The 24,239-nt window shown below is 48.1% G+C and overlaps 1 protein-coding gene across 1 annotated transcript; it reads right to left on the reverse strand.

Moving 5' to 3' along the window:
• Window positions 1–2,044: 2,044 nt before the first annotated feature.
• On the reverse strand, window positions 2,045–9,541 carry LOC122385091 (late histone H1-like). The gene is made up of 2 exons (XM_043373097.1): window positions 9,299–9,541; window positions 2,045–2,498 (listed from the first exon to the last, which is right to left on the reverse strand). Exons 1-2 carry the CDS (start codon window positions 9,468–9,470, stop codon window positions 2,092–2,094), a joined length of 579 nt encoding a protein of 192 aa, XP_043229032.1. The 5' UTR covers window positions 9,471–9,541; the 3' UTR covers window positions 2,045–2,091.
• Window positions 9,542–24,239: the final 14,698 nt, after the last annotated feature.

The following is a 24,239-nucleotide window of genomic DNA, read 5'->3' on the forward strand; positions in this document are numbered from 1 at the left end:
TACAGGACTCTGGACTTACTTAAGTGGAGACAGGGTCTAACATCAAGTTGATATAAAAAAATACGTTTGAAAATGTTTTTTTTTATAAATATAAAGATTGTAGGTCCTATATGAATAAGTCCTATGTATATAAGAGCATTCAAGGTCATCTGAGGTCATCAACGCTAATTGGTCATATCCTCAACCTTGACTTGCCTCGTCGATGAGCCTTGCTCAGACTTACGATTACTACAAATTTACAGATACCTAAATGCTCGTGCATTCATAGCTAGAATATGACACAATATTTGCACCTATATGTTTCGTGACACTTATGACGTCATAAACAAGTACACAAGCATCTGGTCCGACACATTTTGCATTTTAAATGATCGTTAGTCTCCAACGTTTCGTTTGAGCCCAAAAACACGTCTGTACCTCATATAGTTTCTTAGTTACGAGCCCTGGCCGGTTTTGATCCCGAGTTAAAACATAGTGCAGCCTAGCGCCAGTCTCGAGCGGTGGGACAGTTAAACCGGCAATTTTGGCCGGGATGCAAAACTTACGTTAAACCGGCTTATGTTAACCCGGGAGCAAAACAACGTGGGAGCCTATCTTAGGTGTGGCAAAGCTAACGGAGGTGTGGCATCTCCGTTATCTTAGGTGTGGCAAAGAATACTTGTTGCCGAAGTGCCGAAAGAAGGTGCTGGAACCGAAAACACAACATCACATTTATTGCTGTTCTAAAGAACAATCCGAACGGCAAGGATGAGTCGCCACCGCTCAGTAGGGAACACTCTAAACAGCTACGAGTGGAGACTGCATTGTAACACAAGAAGGCAGCACGAGAACGCAGCGCAGACTGAGGCAGTAGCACCTCGGTAACCGCATTCGCGAATAGGCCGCTAACACCGCGGTAACTTAGATTTGTTACCATTCACACTACATAGATACAGTTACACGATACATACACTCTAGAATAACACGATACACCCTAGCACCGATCTACGCCGCGCACGAGGTACGGTGCCAGGTCTGGATCATCCAGAGGGTCGCGGCTCCGCGGAAGGTCTTGTGCAGCAAAATACGCCCTCATTTCCTCGTATATTTGTCTGTATCTCGCCAGGCGAGCTGAGATGGGGCTGTTGGCGGACTTTGGAGGCGACGGACACGGGTCTCCGGCAGTCTCCGCCTTCTCTCGCTGCACAAACACAACATTGGTTCATGTATTTATTAACATTCATACACACAGTCATACTTGTGCAAGGTGTCAGTGTTCGGTTGTGGGGTGTAATAGCCAGGGAAAAAGTTCTATGAACTGAAAAACCCGGCGCCTATTGCAAAGGGAAAAACCCCGCGCTGAAGCCAAAATAGCGCGGGGAAAAAACCTGTATCGTTTAAGCTAATGTAGCTTCAGCCTCCAGTCGGTGTTGGCGCTACGACGGTTAGTGTTTGCACGGGGCCTTTACCGGAGCGCGCAATATGGAGACCGCCTATGCAAGGAGGGATAAGAAGAGGGACAGGGAGGTGACTCCGCGCGAGAAGGGCGCCCGGAGGCCAAGCAGGAAAAGCTAAGCCCCCAGTCGGTGTTGACGCTCAACGATCTCGGCCCAATCGACGTGATCGGAGCGCGCAATGTGGAGTCACCTAAGTGTTCGCGGTGCCGCGCCTCCGCCGCCGTTAGCGCGCGTGTAAATCACAGGTGATTAGGCGAGATGGACGATTCAACGGAGCAATTAGTGCGAATGAGAAGCGGTGGGGGAACAACATCGAACGATAATCACAAAAATCACAAGAACAACATCAACAGCAAGAATGGAAGATCAATCATTAGCACGTACAATCAACGGCGCGGCGGAGAGAAAATGGCGTAGAAGAATGTAGGAGAGGAGGAAGTTTCTGGCACTAGGCCAGGCCGGGGGTTGAAGTTCGTGGAGAAGTTGCGCGTCCTTGAGAAATGCGAAGAGTTTTTCGAGGAGAAGTGGATGGTCGTCTCCCAGGAGAGTGGGGAGATCCAGATGTCATCTGTGCTTAAAAAGACAAAGACGAGACGATTAGATGGCTCTGATAAGAGCCATTGACATGTGCCAGCGGAATGGTCAGGCACATCGTTCACTTCTTAGCCGGGGCCTTTTTGGCGGCAGGCTTTTTGGCAGCCGTCTTTTTGGGCTTCGGTGCCTTGGGCTTCTTCGCCGGCGACTTGGCCTTCTTTGCTTTGGTTGGCTTGGCCTTGGGCTTCTGGGCCTTGGCGGGAGACTTGGCGGTCTTCTTTTTGTCCGCCGACTTTTTGGGAGCAGTCTTCTTTGGTGTCTTTTTCGCGGCCACCGGCTTCTTAGGCGACTTTGCGGCGGGCTTGGCCGGCTTGGCAGCAGCGGAAGACAGCTTGAACGATCCGCTGGCACCCTTGCCTTTAGCCTGCACCAGGGCGCCGCTGGTGGCGCCAGTCTTGAGAGCCTTTTTGATGAACGGCGCCAGCTTTTCAACGTCGACCTTGTAGTTCGCTGCAATGTACAGTATATCTAAAAAGTATGTCCCCTGGTTTGGCTCTCCCACAGGAGGCGAATCGGTAACTTGGCTGAATCCCAGTTGCGGCACCCGGCCGCCAGGGTCGCTGTCGCGCGAGCGGCCTTGACCGCTCGCATGTCATTGGCAGTTCGGTCCCTCCCCATCTATACCGAGGTGGGGAGGGGGAGAAGAGGGGAAGAGAGGGGAGGGAGCGGCATCCGCTCGGCACTGGGCGATACCTGGCTGACCCCGCGCTCCCTCGCTGACCTTTGTCCTGCCCTCAGGCGAAGCCCGACTTCCTGGCCTATAGTGGCCGAGCGGAAAACTGAGCTCGCGGGGCGCGACTCCATTGGCCCAATCTTATAAATGGAATGCTGTCGTATTCACGGCATTAGATAATTACGGAGCGAGCGAAGCGAGCGGAGTCTCATACTGAATTAAGGGAAAATCCTGAGTATGAGCGGCCGGCCGGCCGTGGGGACGCTCTTCAAAAGCTAATATCTTAGGAACGGGACATCCGATTGACAAGCGGTCTTCTTTACTGAATGTCACTTGGACGTAAAAGTTCTGTGGTGTGATGGCCACCATGCGTTCTTGCCAACCACCGCACGTGGCGCGTGGTAAAGTTGGACATTTTTTAAGAACCCCCAAAATTGCAACCTCAATAACGGCACAACGGTTGGGCCGATTGAATTGGAACTCGGTACACAGTTAGGTCTTCATCAGATAATTCATCTGCATGTGTTCAGGTTGGGGTGCTACAGCACGTGCGCACGTGCAGGGGGTGCTCCCAGATCTCGAGAACGGCTGGGCCGATTGCGCTCAAATTTGGTACACGGTTGGGGACCAGTTAGTAGGGTGCCGTGCAAAAGTCAGTTTGGACCCCGCTTGCACGTGCGCACGTGCAGTGTGCCGCTTCCAGATCTCGAGAACGGCTAGGCCGATTGCGCTGAAATTTGGCACATCGCTAAAGACCGGTTAGTAGAGTGCAGTGCACAAGTTAGTTGGAGGTACCCCCTCGCAATTTCGCACGTGCAAGGCCCATCCTCTCGCTCGCTCCGTTGGTCGCCCAAAAGGCGTTTTACTGGTATTAATGGTGATGCCAGCAGTGGATGTGGTAAAATACAGTCCAAAATAAACGAAAGCACACGATTCGTGCATAATGCGCCCTCCCATTCAAATAAGCCCGCCCACTTCGATAGATGGTGTAGTTTCTTAGGGCGTAAAAGATGCAAAACACTGCCGATTTTTTTTTTTAGCTCGGCCACTGGGACCGACAATATACAATTGACTGAAATGCATGAAAACCATTTTGCATTTAGGTAATAGCCGTTTTCTGCACCCAAACTTCAGCCAATGACGCCCTGTCCATTCTAAAGCGTTTATAAGATTGGTCCCAGCACCCGATTTTATATGAGGAAGTCGTTTAAAAGCATCTTATTTCTAACGAATTTATTATTATGGCCACTTTTACAGGACGTCTATAGAGCTTTGACTTTTACATTTCTTCCTCGTTCAGGAGAAACGTTTTAACCCTCACCGGACCTTCAGGTTTTCTGAATACCGAGGGGACGTTGGGGGTTGGAAGTGAGGAAACAACCCCCTTCGCCGATTCGCCCCTAATTGAGCTAGAGCCTCACGAAAGAAACGATCGTGTGCGTCGTTACGAAATGTAGCGATTGGTCTCCGATTTAAGGACCAGGGTCAGCCGATGACTTCGGAGGTCAGGTCAAGTGGCCCAAGGCACAGGTTCGGTTTTTGGTAAATAACTTCGCTAAAAATGATCGCAGATCCACGATTTTAGCAGCATCGTGTTTGTCTAGCTCAGGCGTGTCGAATGGTATACTTTTTCTTCGGGTGAGATCAACTTAACCCTTGCCCGTATAGAGGGGGGGGTAGAACGGACCCCCTCCCTCGGTTTTTCGCGAATAACTCGCGTAAAAAGCGGCCGATCGCGACGAAACTTTCAGTACCCTCGCGTTAATCAATTTTACACCCATCCTGAAATTGTCATGACCCTGACCTTAATGACCTTTGACCTGCGACCTACTTTTCGAGACCATGTTTGGCCAGAATCGCGATTCGGCGTATGTAGGCTCGCATTAGCGGCGCGTTTGCAGTCTTTTCGTGATTTTAAGCGTTCAAACATGGGATATGATGTTGCTTCCATGCATTAGGGTGGGTGTCAAGGTCACCGGAAAGTCAGGTCAGGTCATTGACCTTTGATGACCTCGGTTCACTTTTTCGAGTTTTACATGTTTCTAGGCCAGTTTTAGGGGCTGTATTCGAATTTAGCAGCCATATGAACATTTACGAAGTAGTTTTGGTGCCCTCGTAACATGTTGCGAAGCTGTCAGAGGCGGTTGCCACCTACTACGAATACCCTTACTGGTTGACCTGACCTGACCTGACCCGACCTGGCCTAAATGCATGAAGACATCATCTGTGATCAAAACTAACATGATATTCGTGATCAGCACCCCGAAAACCCCATAGCAGCCACGCTTTACGACTTTCTAACAGGTCCCGATTTTCCCGACTTTTGGGTCATTGACCTGACCTGGAAAGTCAACCGATGACCTAGAACCTTAAAATTGGGTATCATCGACTTCCTCTCGTCACGGCCAACACGCTCGTTTTTTCCGCGAAGCTCTAGCTCGATCAGGGGCGAAACGGCAAGGGGGGTCCAACGGACCCCCCCCCCCCTTATACGTTTGCGGCTGGAAAAACACCAATACGGGCGAGAGTTAAGGTGTTAACCTCGGGTCAAGGTCAGGTCACAGCCCGTCAGGTCACGAAACTGGTCAAAGGAGGTCATATTGCATATCAATCGATTCGGCAGGTCTTTTCATGTCCAGTCTGTCTTGAAAGTACCGCAGCATGGCGGGGTGGCGCTGGTGATCCGGCGCGGCGGAGGGCGGTCAGGTTTGAGGGCCACTGAATCGCCTGACCCTTGGGGAAGGGAGGGGAGGGAGGGAGGAGAGGGGTGGGCGCGAGTAAGCGGGCTCTCGGTGCTACCAGTGCGGCAGACAAGGCGCTCTTTTATGAATACTACAGAGACACCAGCTAAGCGTAGTAATTCTCTTCCTGACATGAAGTTTTGATAAATGGGAAGTGAAGCTTCCCTTTCGAGCCTCGCCAGACATTTATGTGTTTCGCATGTAATCCGGCCAAAGGGCAGCGTGTGCGGTCTCCGTCGTTTCGCTCAGATTAAACTAGGCCTTCCAGAAAGTTGTGTGCGTGGTTACGAGACACATTGACTGGTAACTAATTTTAATATTGCCAGTATTGGCCGCTTTGTAGCGCTTACTGATGGAAATGGTCCGTACTCCGTAGGGACCCGCCTTACAGCCGTTCGGCTCCTGATCGGACATGTGAAATGATCAGGTCGGCCCTGATCATTTCGCCTGCAGGGACCTGATAGTGCCAATCACAAAATGCCTGGAAACGCGTAGATAATATGCGCTGACATGCATGGAATCGGCATTTTGGCCTGACATGGTATCGAGAAAGAGGTTAGAGGTCAAAGGCTATTGGGTTCAGGGTCATTATATTTTTAGGAAAGATAAAGCATTGATCAATTCCGGGATATTGAAAGTTTTGCCATGGTCGGTCGGTCGGTCGGTCGGTCGCTTTTTACGCGAGTTATTCGTGAAAAAGCCGTGAGGGGCGCATCGGTTCGACCTCCCTCTGTAAGTGTGAAGGTTAAGAGCTCAGGTCAACCGGTGACCTCTCGAGCATTCTTCAGTGTCGGCGAGCATTATAACTTTTCCTGAGGCTAGGACACTATAACGTAACCTAAGTGAGACCCGACCTTGAAGATCTGGGTCTGATTCATTCCGCCATCACAAGTGTTTAAAAAAGATGCAATATCAGGTATGGGTGGAGGCATGTCGCAGCCCCCCCCCCCCCAACGCAGCAGTGTGCAGAGAGCCTGCTTTGTTAAGGCCTGCTGATCGGCTCCGACTCCGACTCTGGCTCCGGACCAGTGCACTGCCATAAGCATAAACTATCACTTGCAGGCACGGGGAATGACGCAACTCTTCCGGACTGCTTTGGTAGCTATTATTGTAGACTCTGCAACATTTGTTGGAGTCTGCTAACATTTTCAGCATCATGGAGGAGGAGGGAGAGGGAGAGGGAGAGGGAGAGGGAGAGGGAGAGGGAGAGAGAAACAGAGGGAGGGAGAGAGAGAGGGAGAGAGAGAGAAGCAGAGGGAGGGAGAGAGAGAGAGGGAGAGAGAGAAAGAGAGGAGAGAGAGAGAGAGAGAGAGAGAGAGAGAGAGAGAGAGAGAGAGAGAGAGAGAGAGAGAGAGAGAGAGAGAGAGAGAGAGAAGAGTTTTGATAGATCGTTAAACGAATAAAATTCACACCAAACAGCCTCGTATGATCTCAACTCTCATCTTGAACTGAACAATGAACAGTGAGCACTCAGGAACTGAAAGATTAATATGTCGCTACATGTTAATACCCATAATCTCAGTGACCTTCCGCATAAATCTGCATACTTCGTGTTTGGTATACGATTATCAAAGTCATCGTATCCTCTACTGGAAGTAGGCGCTACGAACATTTGCTTGGCCAGTCGATCGTAAAATGCAAATATTTGCCTATAACTTATATGGATAGGAAACAAAGGAGTATAATGTGTTAGTTATTTTATGATGTTTTTATGTAGCAGCCATTGACCTTCTATAGTATGAATGGTTCGAAACGTTTTTTCTTTCGGCATGATAATGATTATACTTGTAATAAGGTGGAATCTTTGGCACATAAATAAAGACAAAAAACACCCAAGTGTAGGATTTGCTTTGGCTTCCTTTAGTTTATGAGCAAAGGTTACCATTCCATCTTACTTCCATTAGCTTTCGCTTAAATACTATTGTGCTTCAATCTCAACAAGGGTGGTGAGAATGGGATTTCTTTTTTATCTCGCATAAAAAAATACGCAACAAATTACTTTATCCTAAGTTATGGATCAATCGATCAGATCTAAACCCATCGAGATTTTCGACAAAACTACTGCGTTGACATTTATGTTGTTATTCACATTATTATTTAGTTTTATTACATTTATTCTGTTCCGTTCCATGACCGTAAATTATTGTTCAATATGTGTCATGTTCTGATAACAATGCAAGCAGTCGCGCTCATCCTTTAGAATGGCTACGTCTGTCTTTTCGTGACTTCGTCTAGAATAAAACGGTTCCAAGGGTGATCCGGTCACCGAGGGATCGGCCGGGCCGGTCAAGTTCTCCACTCGTGCTCGCGGACGGCCGTGCCCCCGGGCGACAGGCGCCGCAGCGGGGTGGAAAGAGTAAGGGAGAGCGGCACCCCACGCGACCTGCCCGGTCACTCTCTCCTGGCTCACTGCCGTCACGTGCTCTGGGGCTCTCAAACCACCGAGCTCCCGACCTTTAGTTCGCCGGGCGGCCGCAGCCCATGCTGCGGTACTTTCAAGACAGACTGTCCATTAGTGGCTTTATCGACTCGGTAGCTTTAGTTGATCGGGAGTTATTGACGAAAAACTGATAGCCTTAGTTACGTGATAAATGACGTCACGCAAGATCAACAAAGCAAAATTGAAGCATCAGACCTTGCAAGGAGCACATGAAATCACGATTCCGTGTGCTTGAGCATTTGAGATAGTTGTATATCATTTCCGGACCAAACTAGCAATTTCCATATTCCCCTGACTTCTAATGGTGAGAGACTGACCTGATCTCAGGCGACCCTTCAGAAAATCCGAGATATACATTTATACAAGCTGTGAGACCTCTCGATCATACTATAAGATCCTGTAAGTTTCATCTCCCTATGAAAGCTCTGCACTGAGGGTGTTGCGAAGTTGGAACATTTTAGGACTGTGCACACAGTCCTAAAATGTTGAGGACAGTTTAGGACAGTTTCACACAGTTCATTTTAGGACTGCTCATTTATGACGTCATAGATCAGTGACCTGACTTGACTTAAAAATGCGGTTGGCGTAAAAAAATCCGACTCATCAAATCCCGACTAAAAAAATCGACTTTTAATCCGGTTAATCAAATCCCGACCATGTTTTTACCTGGCCATTAATGTTCTAGCCTTACAGGTGATTGTTTGAACGCGGAAGATGCTGAATCTTGGTTAACCCCATACTTATCGTATGATAAAGAACGTCAGTGTTAGAAAGTTAATTAACAATTTTATTTAGGATAGTTTAATTCAAGTGGGTATAATCCGACTTGACAATTTACTAGGAGGGTTTTGCAGTGCTATTAGTTCGGCATTTAATTATAAATCATTGCTAATTTCGATCTGGATATCGTTATTCAATGCTGGCCTTTGCGTCCTCGGAAAGTTGTTTATAGTCATGAAGGCTTGCATTGACCCATACTTTCCATTTTTCAGCACTATTATTCGCCGTAGTTGACCAGGTGTTTTTCTTCAGCTCTCCCCTGAATCCTTTGGCTTAGACCTGGCGTATCACCCGTGCATCGCAAGACGCACCTACCACACACAAGTTCATGATCCCCACGAACCCACATTGACATCAGCGTCCGTTCGCTTGGTGTGTGACCCCTTGACCTTTGGCCGCGACAACTGCCAGCTTGCTGGAGCACCCCTCCCTACACGCGCTGCCCCGCCCGCTCCCCTCCCTCCCCCCCCCCCCCCGGGGTCGTGTCACGAAGGTTCGGGCTTACGCTACTACCGGCCGCTGCGCAGCTGTCACCTAGCGCTTGGGAATGTGTGGTCTGGTGCGGATTCAGCCAACTACCGGCTCGCGACACCAGCGCCATGTAGTGGCGACGGTACATTCTTTTTAGACACACTGTACTTCCTGATGGCGATCAGCGACGAGCCTCCTCGCTCCTTCAGACCTTTGATGGCTCCCTGGACCATCTCGTTGGTGGGCGGGAGCGTCGGCTTGGTGCGAGGCACCTTTGCCTTGGCCGCCTTGGCGGCGCCAGCAGCAGGGGCGGTGGCAGCGGTAGACTCGGTCATCTTTTTCTGGCGTCAGGTATCGTCAGCCTGAATAGTCGCTTTTTTTAATTTTTGCGCTTACTGGAAAGCCAGAGAGCTGCCATAGACGATTCAGTCCGGACAAACACGACTGACGCAACAGTTTACTGATAACCGGCAGCCTGATCTCGACAATGGTGACATTTGTTTGCGCCCTAATGCTTCCAGGGACTCGTTGCGGTGAGCAGTCACGCACGCTGTGGTGGCGCCAACACTTTTCTTCTTCCCTTTGGCAGCCGTCGATTTGGAGTAGACCACTACGTCGAGCGCAGTCAGGTTGTTTTTCAAGTTACTGTTGGCGAGCTGCTGCAGTGATCCGGCGACGTGGCATCATTTCATCGGCACAAATATACAAGCAGCGATGACCGGCTGACGAACGGAGCCAACGGGATCTACAACGCATCGATTGCGCTCCTTTCAAGCTACAAATGTCTGCAAACGGACGACAAACCTGGCTCGCAGCTGTCGTTTTCAAGGATGACTTTTGAAAAAGCAAGCAAGCTCAGCAAACTTAGCCCCTTCCTTGAAGACGGCATCATCCGAGTCGGCGGAAGACTGCAACATTCAGCTCTTGAATATGATGCTAAGCATCCAGTCATTCTCCCGAGTCATGCGAGCTATGTGAAGCTACTTGTCGAGGACGTCCACAGACGAACAGGACATGCTGGCCGACAGCACGTTTTGGCAGAACTAAGGAAGAGGTTCTGGATTTTGAAGAGCACATCGGCTGTCGAGAGAGTGCTTAACCCTATTCCTGGCGGGCTCCGCCGGGACAAGAAACTGGCGGGGGGGGGCCGATTCGGCCCCCCCCCCCTGAGATCTCGAGAACGAAGCAAGATAGCGACAAACGGTAAACGGCATCGGATACGCACGGTCAAGATCTACAATTTTTACTAAGGTCATTTTCAGGTCAGGTCAAAGATGACGTCACAGGGGTCGAAAAAGTCAAAATGGCGGCGCTAGATATGGAGAGAGTTTTTCTCGAATAACTTTCGAATTAGTCAAGATAGGAACAAACTAAGGGCATCATCGTGATCCTCTCGTCAATCCGCATCGAATGATATATATGTTGACCTCGCAAGGTCAAGGTCAAAGGTTGACCTCAGGTCACGTGACCTCGAGGTCATCATGTATATCATTCGATGCGTCTTGACGAGCTGAACACAATGAGACCATCCACGCGTCTGTATCTTGTTCCTGTACGGAGTTATTGGCCAAAAACCTTTGGTGACCTTTGATGACGTCACATGACCTCACAGCTGCCCAACAGCAAAACAGACCTCAAGGTAGTGAAGGTTGATCGTATATGAAGTCATGTATGGTATATGGGGCCATTCCGATCCGTTTTAGTGGTAAAAACAGGGAGTTGATTTTTCCCCCATTGACTTATAATGGGGAGGTCGCGAAACTGACCTGACCTTAGGTCACCGATATCAAAATTCCGAGATATACAAATTGCACATACTGGTACCCTAACTAAAGCCTGAAGAGAAGAAATTGATCGGTCAAAAACTCTAGCTCTGGCGTGATTGCAAACTTTTCTGAGGTAGGGTCACCAAACCGCCTCTGGTGACCTGACCTGAGGTCAGATCAACTCAAAATTTTCAGACATGTTGCGTAGAAGCCTTTTAGGAAAAGTCAGAAAAATTGAGCTTCCTAGCTCAACGCGTTTGGGAGAAATAACCAAAAAACCTCAGGGGGGGGCTCCTGAGGCCCCCCGCCAGGAATAGGGTTAAATCGTGCTTCATCTGCAAGCGGCTACGTGCGAAAACGGAAAAACAAAAGATGGCAATTCTTCCAGGCGACAGGATCACAGCGAGGGAGCGACCGTTTACAAGAACTGGGGTAGACTACTTTGGACCCTTCTACGTCAGCCAAGGTCGAGGACAAGTTAAGCGATATGGTGTTATTTTCACCTGCCTATCAGTGCGCTGCATACATGTTGAAGTGGCTGAGGATCTGTCATCGGACTCGTTCATCTGTGCGCTGAAAAGATTTGTAGCTAGAAGAGGGAACGTCAAGACCCTGAGATCAGATCGAGCAACAAACTTTTGGAGCCCACAGAGAACTACGTGAAGAGCTGAAGCGGCTGGAGGAAAAGGAAGAGTGGGTGGCAAAGGAGATGCTAGCCAACGACATTGACTGGAAGTTCAACACTCCAGCAGCGTCTCATCATGGTGGAGCCTGGGAACGAATGATTAGAACAGTTAGACGGATTCTGGACACGATGCTCCACGCGAAAACACTGAAGAATGAGACGCTGCAAACGTTCCTGTGTGAAGCCGAGGCGATAGTGAACAGCCGGCCTCTGGTCTCGCCATCGAGTGACCCCCTCGATGCTCCGCCCCTCACTTCAAACGACATACTCTTACTCGGGGCCAGTTCCGGAACGACACCCTTGAATGTCTTCTCTGCATCTGACAATGACAAACGGAAAATGTGGAAACAGGCGAGCTATATGGCAGATGTGTTCTGGAAGCGCTGGCGTCGAGAGTACGTTCCACTGCTCCAGCAGCGGTCCACCAGCACCGCTACGGCCAGGCAAAACCTGGCTGTGGGCGATTTGGTATTGATGGTTGATGACAGTGTGCCACGGGGCCAATGGCCCATCGTTAGGGTCGAGTCAGTCAAGATGTCAAAGGACGGCTTAGTGAGATCGGTGACTCTGAACATCAGAGGTGTTACAGTGCAGCGTCCGATTACCAAACTTGTGAAAATGTAATAAATGCTGTGTATGAGTACTGTGTATATTGCTACACTACGTCATGTCGTAGGTACCTTGCGAATGTAAATGTTGAAAGTTCTTTCAAGGGGAGGGTGTTGAATATTCTAACGAGAGCGCTCCCGGAAATGGTCACGCGAGCGAAGTGTTTTAATTGTTGTAAATATTTTGATTGAAGAAAGGTCAAGGTTTTAGTTCGTTAGTAAGGAGGACATAAACTTCGTAACGGGGGAAAATATTAAGAAAATAGCAAATGTGAAACATTTAAGAGAAATATTCATATAATATAGACAGTGCATATTACTATAAGGAATTGCTGGTGACCACGATTGAAACGGTAATGTTTTGCGTTAAGATACCGCCTATGAGAGTGTCACTCAAGCAATAAAACCCGTTGAAGATGTCCTTTCTTTCTCTATGACTCAAGAAGACTCCAACTACAAGAAAATATAACAAGGCATATCGTTATATTCTTCACGTAAAATCAAACGTTTCGTCTCTGAACAAAGACATCAGTGAAGTTACACAGAACAGTACATATTATGACACTAGGAGAGCCCCAACTGTTCCGTGACGGCGCCGGTTTGTTTCTTCAGGAGCTGAATGAGCATTTTCTTGGTGATCTTGCCGTTCCCACCATGCAAAACATCTGCAAGTCCTCAGGACTTATTGATGATCACATATTCTTAAGATCTGGTGACACCCTATGGCGTAATGTGACGCATAATGGTACCATTTTTGTAATTTGGGTTATTCTCACAAACTTGTGCGAACAGGTCCCGGAACGCTTGCTGACTTACCGGCGCAAGTGACAGTGAGTGAGTGCGTACTGTACGAAATAATCACAGAAACACATTCTATCCCTGGTCTGTGGTCAATAGTCATCACTGGGTAGGCATCATGGTTTTCTCAGGTGGATTGTGATGGAACTACTTACTGGTGATATTGTAAAAGTTATTTTTAGTGCATGTTCATTTGTTGTAACTTCATCACAATTCACATTGCCCTATTTCCAGTGTTGACATATTATATATTCACGTCAACAGTCAACACTCAATTTATATTTGCAACGAAGTACCTGGAACAGTTGGTATTGAATATTTTATCTAGTCACCTGACAGGGGTGAAGCTGTCAACGTCATCATGTTTGACTTTTCATGCGGATCTATGATCTCATTGGATCTCTGACAAAATGGAGGAGTCGGATCTATGATCTGAGTGGATCCCGATCCAAATCCATGGGATCAGATCTCAGATCCATTTTCCCGGATCCATGCACATGTCTGACTGAAAATATGGTTGTCATAATTTGAATCGAATCATACATTTGTTGTCACGTTGAGTCATGAGTCAAATCATGTTTTTCATGTTTGAGTCATGAGTCGAATCGAATCATATATTTTTGTCATGCTTGAGTCATGAGTTGAGTTGAATCATTTCAATTGAGAAATTTTGAATCAGAGTCGAGTCGATTCAATTTTAGAAAAATCTCTTCATAATCGACTCACCAAAAATTTGAGTCGCAAACATCCCTGCTCTGAAGCACAGTGCCGCCCTAAAGTCATAGTGCCGCGCTCCACAGTCTTCGTTAAGCTCCTTGAAGTCATTGCGACGCCCTCTGAAGTCATAGCGCCGCCCTCGGAAGTCAGTGCCGCCCTCTGAAGTCATAGCGTCGCCCTCCAGTCTTCGTGAAGGTCCGACTGGGTGGGAAAATTCTCGTACGAGAATTTTCCCACCCAGTCGGAGTAAATAAGGCGCTTCAAATATTATCCAGCATAAAATTAGTTGTTGAACCCGGTGTCAGACGAATTTGCTGTTTCACTTTCTCATTTTGGCACCAGTGTTTACACGGCCAATAGCCATTCGTCCAATATAGTAGGGCAGGTCATCAAGTGGCTATTAATATGTTGGAAAGGGGAGGAGGCCAAACATGGGAATTAAGACGGGGTCCTATCTTAACTTTAGGGGCCCCAGTGGTAACCTACTTTACCCGAGCCCGGGTGCGGTTCCTAGCCAACTTTGCCAATTTTTCCCCTCGCATCCGGGCGCATAACTCGTGAACCGTAAGTGTTACAGCGTCACGGAACAATGCATTTGATAGATCCTTGGAAGCTCCCTCTGCGTTGTCCTTAGATTCGAGCTCAGTTCAACAATTTGGCCCACACTGAGAGCAAAAACTGCCAAAATAGACGGATCTTGCAGAAGCATTTGTTCCATTTCTTTACGTATATCTACTCACTTCACGTATGGTAGGCACAGTTTTTACCGTAATTATGTCTCTCGTATCGAGAGGCGTTAAATTATCTATAGTAGGACCTATAGTCCTATGACCTATAGTCAGACGCATGCTCTAACCGAAAAAGGTCATGCTGTACGTAAACTGATCTGTGTTGTTGGGCTAAAGGCATTACATAATACACTCTTTCATCACTTTACTATGTCTTCTTTTAAAGCCATTGTTGAATTTTTTGGTGCCTTTGGTGACCTTTCTAGTGACTTCTACAGGCTCCTGCACAGACCGGTAGATGCCATGCTGGTCACTGAGAGGTCACGCTGGTCATAGGTCGGTCTCTAAGAGCTCCATGTCGTCGACCTCTGAGGACCCTGCACAGGCTTTGGAGGCTCCACATCGGCCCCTGTACATCCTATCTCCGGTCTTAGATCCTTGAGGGCTCAAGATGGTCCCCGAGAGCCCTACGTCAGCCTCAAAGAACAGATATCGATTTGCCTAGAGTCTTGCGCTGGTTGAGGGCTGATACCCTAAGCTTTAGGAGGGTCCAACTCGGGCTATGAATTCCTCTGATGGCTCCATGTCGCCCTCTGGGGCCTCAGTCCGACCTCTAAAGCCCAATCATGCATAAGTGCTGAATTCTGGCTGTCGAGGCCTTCAATGTGGCCTCTGATGGCCCAGCACCAGTCTATGAAGACTCCGCGCTGGCTTCTGAGGACTCAGCAGTCAGCACCAATATCAGTTTTCAGAAGACAGAGGGCCCCACGCTGGCCTCTGAGTGTCCAACGCTGTCCGCAGAGGGCCCCCACACCGACCAAAGAGGGTACCAGGCCCACACTGGCCTTTGAGGGCCCAAATTGTCATCATAGGGCCCTATATGGCCTCAGAAGGCCCTACCCCGTTGGTCTTACAAGGCCTACGTGCGGGCTTTTCAACCCCACACGCCCCCCCCCCACATTCGGCCTTTCAGGGTCCCCAAAGCGGCCTCTGAGTGCCCCATGCTAGCCTCCGAGCCCCGAGGGCTCGTCCTGGGCCTTCGAGCGCCTTACGCTGGCCTCTTAACCCCTCGGTAGAAGTAGGTGTACGAATACTTATGTTTGGGCAGAAATTTTGTATCGTAGCCTGTGCATGTTACATGCAGTGTATACGGTAGGTATATGTATGTTACGTGGTGTCATTCTGGCTTCTGAGGCCTGGTTTGCCCCCTAGTCGAAATTCATTAGCCAAGACCCTGAAATACAGTGCCGCCCTCTAAAATGAAAGTAGTTCCCTCTGAACTCGTAGCGACGTCCCTGAAGCCAGATTAACCCCTTCTTAATCTTCGCTGGCCGAGGGAGGAGGGGGAGGGGCACCCCTTACGATTTTTTCGTGACTGCTCCGGATCACCGTTTTCGATAGAGAGCTGAAACTTGGCCTACGTGAGCCCCCTCACGTAGGCCAAACCTCAACGTTCAGGTTCGTAGGGGCTTCTTGGCCAAACTGGAAAACATTCATACACTACGCCGGACGCCCGTGAGACCCTCTTGCGTCGAAATTTGGCGCAAGCGATCTTGCGCTGAAATTTTTGTGTGATTTGCGCCAAAAATTAAGTGCCTATTTGTGCGAAAATTAAGGCCTTTTTAAATAAAGCACATGTGCAGTGTGCACATCTACCGATCAAGGCTATATGAGCCAGACAGTGTTCCGGGGGCGGGGCCTTGTATGCTCTACCATGTTTGAGCGTCCGAATGAGTTTTTCATTTCCACAGAAACCCAATGCCTCAATAGTGTTAGCGCACTCTTGCTTCATGCCGTGAAACAAAGCTGGAGCCGTGAGCTACGGGGCCACAAATTTGTGCCGATGTTAATAACGGCGGAGCAGCATGTGCTCCGGCACATCGCACTCTTCTCGGCACACTCTGCGCCGCGGGGCACCGCTTGTCTAGGCACTGCTGGCACGCCGTGGAGTTGAGACAGCCGATTCGGTGCCTTATTGGAGCGAGCGGCTCAAGTGGCCCGCCCTTATCTGGTGCACCGAAACGGCATCCTCTTGGTCCGCTCCGGGGACACAGTGAACCGCCCTGGTCAGCGAGTGGGCGTTTGAGGGCAAGGCGGCCGCTTGTTTTGTCAGGTCGTCCGCGCTCTCAATCCCCTCGATAGCAGTATTGCTTAAGGTGACCATCCCACCTTAACCCTCGCCCGCACATGGTGGTTGCCACCCCCCTTCCCCCCAGGTAGTCTTTCTGCTCTGCACTCAACATTTTTAGAGCTAGAAGGCTGATTTTTCGTATAGCTGCTTCTCTATCCTTTCTTGATATCCACTGAAAATTTCAAGTTTCTGTGATTTTTGGTTTCGGAGACATGACATTGTTTTTCAGGTCGTCATGACCCAAATGGCCAATTCTCAACATCTTGCGTTTGCCATGGGCCTTGTGACAGTGGCGCAGCCAGGATTTCGTTTCGGGGGGGGGGGGTCATCGCCTCCAAAGCGGGCCCCCTAGTGTACGGCCCCCCCCCACCCATTTTTCAGAATCTCTCCATATTTCATACGCATTCTGCTGAGCGGGCCCCCTTTACCTGCACGATAACCCTGAGCGAGTTTGAATCAGAAAATTTGGATAGAACAATAGCTCGGTAGTTTATATGATTTCAAGCTTTTACGACTAGACATCTTAATTCAAGGTAAGTACGTTTTTCGGCTACTAAACGACTAGTAGCCGAAAAACGTACCTACCTTGAGCTCGGTAGTTAATCACCCGGTGTTCAATTTTTACGCAAATTGACCACCACAGAAATATGTTACTATGACGTATGTATTCGTATCTTTCGAGGCCGAAATGTGCCCTTTACGCAATATGCATAACATATAATGCAATCAGAACTGTTGCCTGCTTCTGTCGGACAAGATTTAAGTAGTCCCAGGTGCCTGTCCTAAGCCATATATTGGCTGCTGTAGTAGATTGTGCCTGTATTCTTCTTCATTACGTGAATTCGCTCACAAGAAGTTTTAACCCTCGCCGGCACAGGGGGAGGGGTTGATGCAACCCCCCTAAGGTTTTTTCGCGAATAACTCGCGTAAAAAGCGGCTGATCGCGACGTAACTTTCAGTACCCTCGCGTTCATCAATTTTACACCTACCCTAGAAATTTCATGACCCTTACCCAAATGACATTTGAGCTGTGATCTACTTTCCGAGACCATGTTTGGCCAGAATCGCGGTTCGGCATATGCCGGCTCGCATTAGCCGCGCGTTTGCAGTCCTTTCGTGGATTCCAGCGTTCAAACATGTGATTTGATGATGCTCCCATGCATAAGGGTGGATGTCAACGTCACCTGAAGGTCAGGTCAGGTCACTGACCTATGATGACCTCGGTACACTTTTTTCAAGTTATGCATGTTTCTAGGCTAGCTTTTTTTGGAGCTGAATTCCAATTTAACAACCATTTGAACATTTAAGAAGTAGTTCTGGTGCCTTCGTAACATGTTACAAAGCTGTCAGAGGCAGTTGACACGTAGGAACTACGAATACCCGGCGGGAACACTACTGGTTGACCTGACCTGACCTGACCCGACCTGGCCTAACTGCATAAAGACATCATCTGTGATCAAAACTGACATAATATTCGTGATCAGCACCCCGACAAAAAACCTATAGCAGCCACATTTTACGACGTTCTAACAGGTCCCGATTTTCCCGACATTTGGGTCATTGACCTGACCTGGAAGGTCAACCAATGACCTAGGACCTTGGAATTGGGTGTTATCGGCTTCCTCTCGTCACGGGCAACACGCTCGTTTTTTCCGCGAAGCTCTAGCTCGATCATGGGCCAAACGCGAGGAAGGGGGTCGTACCCTCCCTCCCTTGTGCCGTCGAAGGACGCAAAATGACCTGATCCGGCGAGGGTTAACGTGCTCACATGGGTCACGTATTACCTTGGGCCAGGTTTGAATTGTGGTGTGGTGATGTGGTGACGTAGATTCTGTCTGTCACCGTGGTCCCGGCATGGTGTTACTTATCCCGGGGTAGGTACAGGCCAGACCGTTGCACCTACGTTAGTGCGCTGAACTTTGCGCAACTTATAGAACAAGGATGGGGAACGTGCCTGTGAGGGGTCTCAGTTCGATCGGGCCGGTGGTGAGCACATGGCGCGTGCTCAATAAGTGCAAATTCGCGTCATAGACTTAACAGGCTTGCAAAATTGGGCGAAAATGGCTAAATTTGACCGACACGGGTCCGGTCCCCGTGCAGTATCTCGGTAACCGTGGGTCCGATCGGCATGGGGAACAATGAGGATCGAACGGGCAATTTTAATGGTGAGCGGTGCAGGGATGGCACGCGCCACGTGCACCCGTGAGGGCACTTATGCTTGAAAAATTGACGTTTCGAACGGATTTTGGACTTAATGCTATTTTCGGGTGACTGTCAGACGGAGCGGGTTCAAACAACGCCTGTTGGCAAGAAAAATGTACCGCCTCTCAAGGAAAATTTGTGAAAAGATAATTGATCAAAAACAATGTGGAACAAATCGCTGGAGAAAATGGTATTTGTTCATGACTTACTTAATTACACGGCTTTTGCTGCATAACCTGATACGTTTGACAATTAAAAATGGCATCGTTGGAAAGAGCATTCAATTTTGTCCAAGATCCAATCATCGCTTTTGCAAGACGAGCAACAGTATTCTTAAAAAATAAAAAATTCAAACCTCTACATGGCAATTCATCTATGGCTCTCATTTTTCAATGACCTTCGTCAACCTATGCTATAAAAACATTTTATTTCACAAAGCAAGTCATAGGAACATCAGACCAGTATGGTAGGTGGAAGCCCATCAACTAGCATGGACGGCGACACAAGTATAAAATACACGTGACAAGTTCTATAGTAGACGTATGGTTTTCAGACACGAGCACCTCGATGCGATGGATGTTTTTTTTTCAAACCAAAATGCTTAGCCGTCAAAAGACAACCGACCGAAATGTATACATGACCCACGGACACAAGACCAACCAAACGCCCACCGATCGAAAATATCCCTTATTCGCGTTGCGGAGCAAGCGGGTCACCCTAGCGGGCCCCATCTACCCCCATCTACGCCTGGCCCGCAGCATTTTAAGTTCATGCCTACATTCCCTGCACAAGCACAATGATATTGAACATTGTAGCGAGACTTACCAGACATCATTGAAGTGTCTTAGCAAGCGACACATTTTAACCGTCTTCGTGTAGCCCGTCGTGAAAACGGCTAGTATGATCTATTCGTAATGCCATCACAATCAGCAATGAATTGATATGAAATGGATCCCATTTTCAGAACGTGAAGCTGAAGCCGGGCCAACGCAGAGCTGCGGATCGTACACTCGCGACTGGGCTGCTGGAGCGGCCGGCAGCAGCATGGATGACAAACTTCAACTCAGCAGCATGAAGGTCACGCGGGTAGGTCAGGTTGATGAGCCAGTCTTTTGCTTGCTGTAGCTACTTTGAAACACCTTTGTGCATTTTACAACCGACACATTTACTGACAGGTGTGCAGAGTCGATGGATGATTTGATGACTGACTCCGGGTTTGTCAGAAATGTTTCATCTTGCCTGCAACAATTCTTTGCACGCTCTTAGATTGCAAGACCTAAAATTGCAATATGTTTTAAAGTAATGTGCAGAGCTATGAAGAGGTTCTGGCACAACTGTTGTTTCTGATTTTAACTGAAAAGGATTCTTCAAAACGTAAGCTTTGTCTTTACTACGACCAAATCTGGCTTTGAAGCATCAACGAACGTTTTAAGTGTCTTGGGCCATGCTATATTGACACCGATCCGGAGTGGGAGTCGGTAAGATTTGGGCGACTCAGACTTCCGGCACCGCGTGCGTGCGTGCGTGCGTGCGTGCGTGCGTGCGTGCGTGTGTGTGTGTGTGTCTTTCATTTATACCACTTAACCTTATTTAGATGCTATATCAGTGCTGTTTCCTGTCCGCTTGTGCAATGTTATCCCCTCCCCTACACCGATTGCTGATGGGTTTCGTTCCCTGTGCGTTACAGCTCGCTTTCCACGTCGGTGGCAGGGCTTACCTAGCGGACCGGTGGAGTGGCGGTGGTACGTGTAGCTCACCTGGGGCGGCGGTGGCAGCATTCGCTGTATCCGATCATCTCCCAGTCCAGAGGCCGCGTGCACGGCACCGGCCGGCGGCATGGACCTGGTGCAATAAGCCTAGCTCGGCCAGTCGGCCCAGCTTGTTCTTTCTCGGGCCGCAGCCCGACGTCGAGGAGCTCAGGCGGGCCAGTCACATGCTGCAGCTACAGAACCGAGATGGTGGACCTCGTCGCAACGCTGCGCGGGCCGCTGGACCACTCAGAGGATGAACAGGGGGAAACCACCAGTCATCTGCAAAACTACAAATAGCCAGTCGGCCCTGTGCTCAAGACCGGCGACCCAGCTCGAAGTTGCAGTGTGGAAGTCCCTGCTTGCGCGGGGAGAAAGATGACCGGATTCAAATCTGCGGCCGCGGTGCGGGCTGTAGGGTAATAAGCGTGCCCCAAGGAGGCGGCACAGTTACCGTGGTTAAACCGTGGTTAACAGTTACAGTTACCAGTTACAGTTAATTGTGGATTGTCACCCAAAGGTTAATGGAGGCATGGTGGCGGGACGGCGGACGGTCGGCGCGGCACCTTCTGTCACGGGATTGAAAGTGCTGCATGGAGTGAACACTTCGGTGGAAATAGAGTGCAGGTCGGGGTGATAAAGTTCAACATTGAAATAGTTGTGAAGATCATCAGATGACAGACAAGAGCGGCAAGCGGGGAGGAATTATACCGGTGCTAGGTAAAGTTCGTTATGATCAAAGTGTAACTGATAATTGTACGATCCATTTGTTGTGCAACTGGTCATTGTGACGTTCATCCCCCTCTCCCGTGGCCGTATGTATGAGAACGATAGTTCCGGCGATTTTTGACTAGCATTCGTAACATGATGCATGACGATGTATTTGTTTGGCGTGCTTTTCTGCACATTATATATGACCTGTTGTCTTCCCCTACCGCGATATTACTGGTTACCGATTCGCATGCCATGAATTCCACGCATCAGACCTAACTTTTAGGGCTTTATTGTGAACATAAGTGACTACGATTTGCGGGCAACACATCTTTACAATTACAAGTGCGGGCAACACTTCTTACAATTACAAGTATTTGTATTTTGTATGATCATTCAGATCATAATGATCATTCATATTCGTGATTGTGGTAACCTCGGTAATTTGCCGTTTGTGAAACTGTTCGGCGCGGTGAGAGCTGACATCTGCCGAGTTGCGCTCGGACCGAGCATGTTAGTTCTGCGCTGTTGGTTGCTACTATTGATGTCAATTATAGAAAATAAGAGTACCGATACCAAGCAAAATACCAACCAAAACCGTGAGAAATATCGAAACCGAACCAACCTAGGAACATGAGGCAAATACCAAATTTATACCAATTTATCTGCATCATATATTAGTATGGGTTCTTAATACCAACAAAATATCAAATACAGGGGGATCGAAATACCAAATACCAAGTTCGTATCGGTTTGGTATCGGTATACCAAAATGTTGGTATCCGATTGACATCTCTAGTTGCTACTCTGTGCTCGTGGTAAATTCACATTATCATTTATACAGTTGAATGACAGATGAAGTTTCGTCTCGGCTTTGCGTGGGATTGGTGAAATTTTTTTTTCCGTTTGAAATTGGTTAATGTGCGTTTTGTGCGCATATTCTTTAACCGGACTTCTTGAAGTATTGATATGAATACACGAAACACTGAGGAGGGATGCAGATTTTTGGCTCCTCGTCAAACTTCCTAAGGAATGTTCGAGACGGATTTTGTGGTAAATTTTCCATACGTAGGTCTAAAAGTCACGTCGATGTTAGGTTAAGTCTGGGAACATAGGTATCTGCATTAGTTAATATAATGATAAATATTGTTATTCACCTGGGAAGGGATCATGTTTAGGACGAATATTCGAAACACCAGGTACTTTTTGTTTATGGTAGCTTTCGAAATACTTTAAAATATAGCTATATAGCTTTTAAATACAAAACCCGGTGTACCGCTGGCAAATGTGTACCGTGTGCTGAAGTAGTGAAAAAGTGCAGGGTGTCTCTATGCTGGAACCTGCGGAATTGTAATATGTATACTTGTATGCATGTTGTTTCGCCGTTTTGACGATTTGCTTATGATGTTGAAGCGCATGTGATAGGCATCTGTCTTTTTTTATCATTGCTGACGTCTGTGATATTACCTGATATTTTTACTCTTCATCCAAGAAGCGAAGACTTGATTTAAGCATGTGACCTTATAATTTTGGAAATTTGAATGTGCGCCACTTATACGTATCCAAACGATGTTTAATATCACGAAACGAACGACTAAGATGAATTGTTAAATTTGATTTGATTCTATGTGTGCCTAACTGTCTAGGCTGAGGAAGGAAGCCGCAGTGCTTTCGAAAGCTACCATAACTAAAAAGTACCTGGTGTTTCGAATATTCGTCCTAAATATCTGCATTGGCTTTGGAGAACAGCTAACATCATCTTATATTGAAGCGTCCGAGTTTGTCAATATGGTGGTGAGCACATGGCGCGTGCTCAATAAGTGCAAATTCGCGTCATAGACTTAACAGGCTTGCAAAATTGGGCGAAAATGGCTAAATTTGACCGACACGGGTCCGGTCCCCGTGCAGTATCTCGGTAACCGTGGGTCCGATCGGCATGGGGAACAATGAGGATCGAACGGGCAATTTTAATGGTGAGCGGTGCAGGGATGGCACGCGCCACGTGCACCCGTGAGGGCACTTATGCTTGAAAAATTGACGTTTCGAACGGATTTTGGACTTAATGCTATTTTCGGGTGACTGTCAGACGGAGCGGGTTCAAACAACGCCTGTTGGCAAGAAAAATGTACCGCCTCTCAAGGAAAATTTGTGAAAAGATAATTGATCAAAAACAATGTGGAACAAATCGCTGGAGAAAATGGTATTTGTTCATGACTTACTTAATTACACGGCTTTTGCTGCATAACCTGATACGTTTGACAATTAAAAATGGCATCGTTGGAAAGAGCATTCAATTTTGTCCAAGATCCAATCATCGCTTTTGCAAGACGAGCAACAGTATTCTTAAAAAATAAAAAATTCAAACCTCTACATGGCAATTCATCTATGGCTCTCATTTTTCAATGACCTTCGTCAACCTATGCTATAAAAACATTTTATTTCACAAAGCAAGTCATAGGAACATCAGACCAGTATGGTAGGTGGAAGCCCATCAACTAGCATGGACGGCGACACAAGTATAAAATACACGTGACAAGTTCTATAGTAGACGTATGGTTTTCAGACACGAGCACCTCGATGCGATGGATGTTTTTTTTTCAAACCAAAATGCTTAGCCGTCAAAAGACAACCGACCGAAATGTATACATGACCCACGGACACAAGACCAACCAAACGCCCACCGATCGAAAATATCCCTTATTCGCGTTGCGGAGCAAGCGGGTCACCCTAGCGGGCCCCATCTACCCCCATCTACGCCTGGCCCGCAGCATTTTAAGTTCATGCCTACATTCCCTGCACAAGCACAATGATATTGAACATTGTAGCGAGACTTACCAGACATCATTGAAGTGTCTTAGCAAGCGACACATTTTAACCGTCTTCGTGTAGCCCGTCGTGAAAACGGCTAGTATGATCTATTCGTAATGCCATCACAATCAGCAATGAATTGATATGAAATGGATCCCATTTTCAGAACGTGAAGCTGAAGCCGGGCCAACGCAGAGCTGCG

This window comes from Amphibalanus amphitrite, unplaced genomic scaffold (assembly GCF_019059575.1).
Source record: "Amphibalanus amphitrite isolate SeventyFive unplaced genomic scaffold, NRLGWU_Aamphi_draft 000208F_arrow, whole genome shotgun sequence".
Taxonomy (NCBI): Eukaryota; Metazoa; Arthropoda; class Thecostraca; order Balanomorpha; family Balanidae; genus Amphibalanus; species Amphibalanus amphitrite.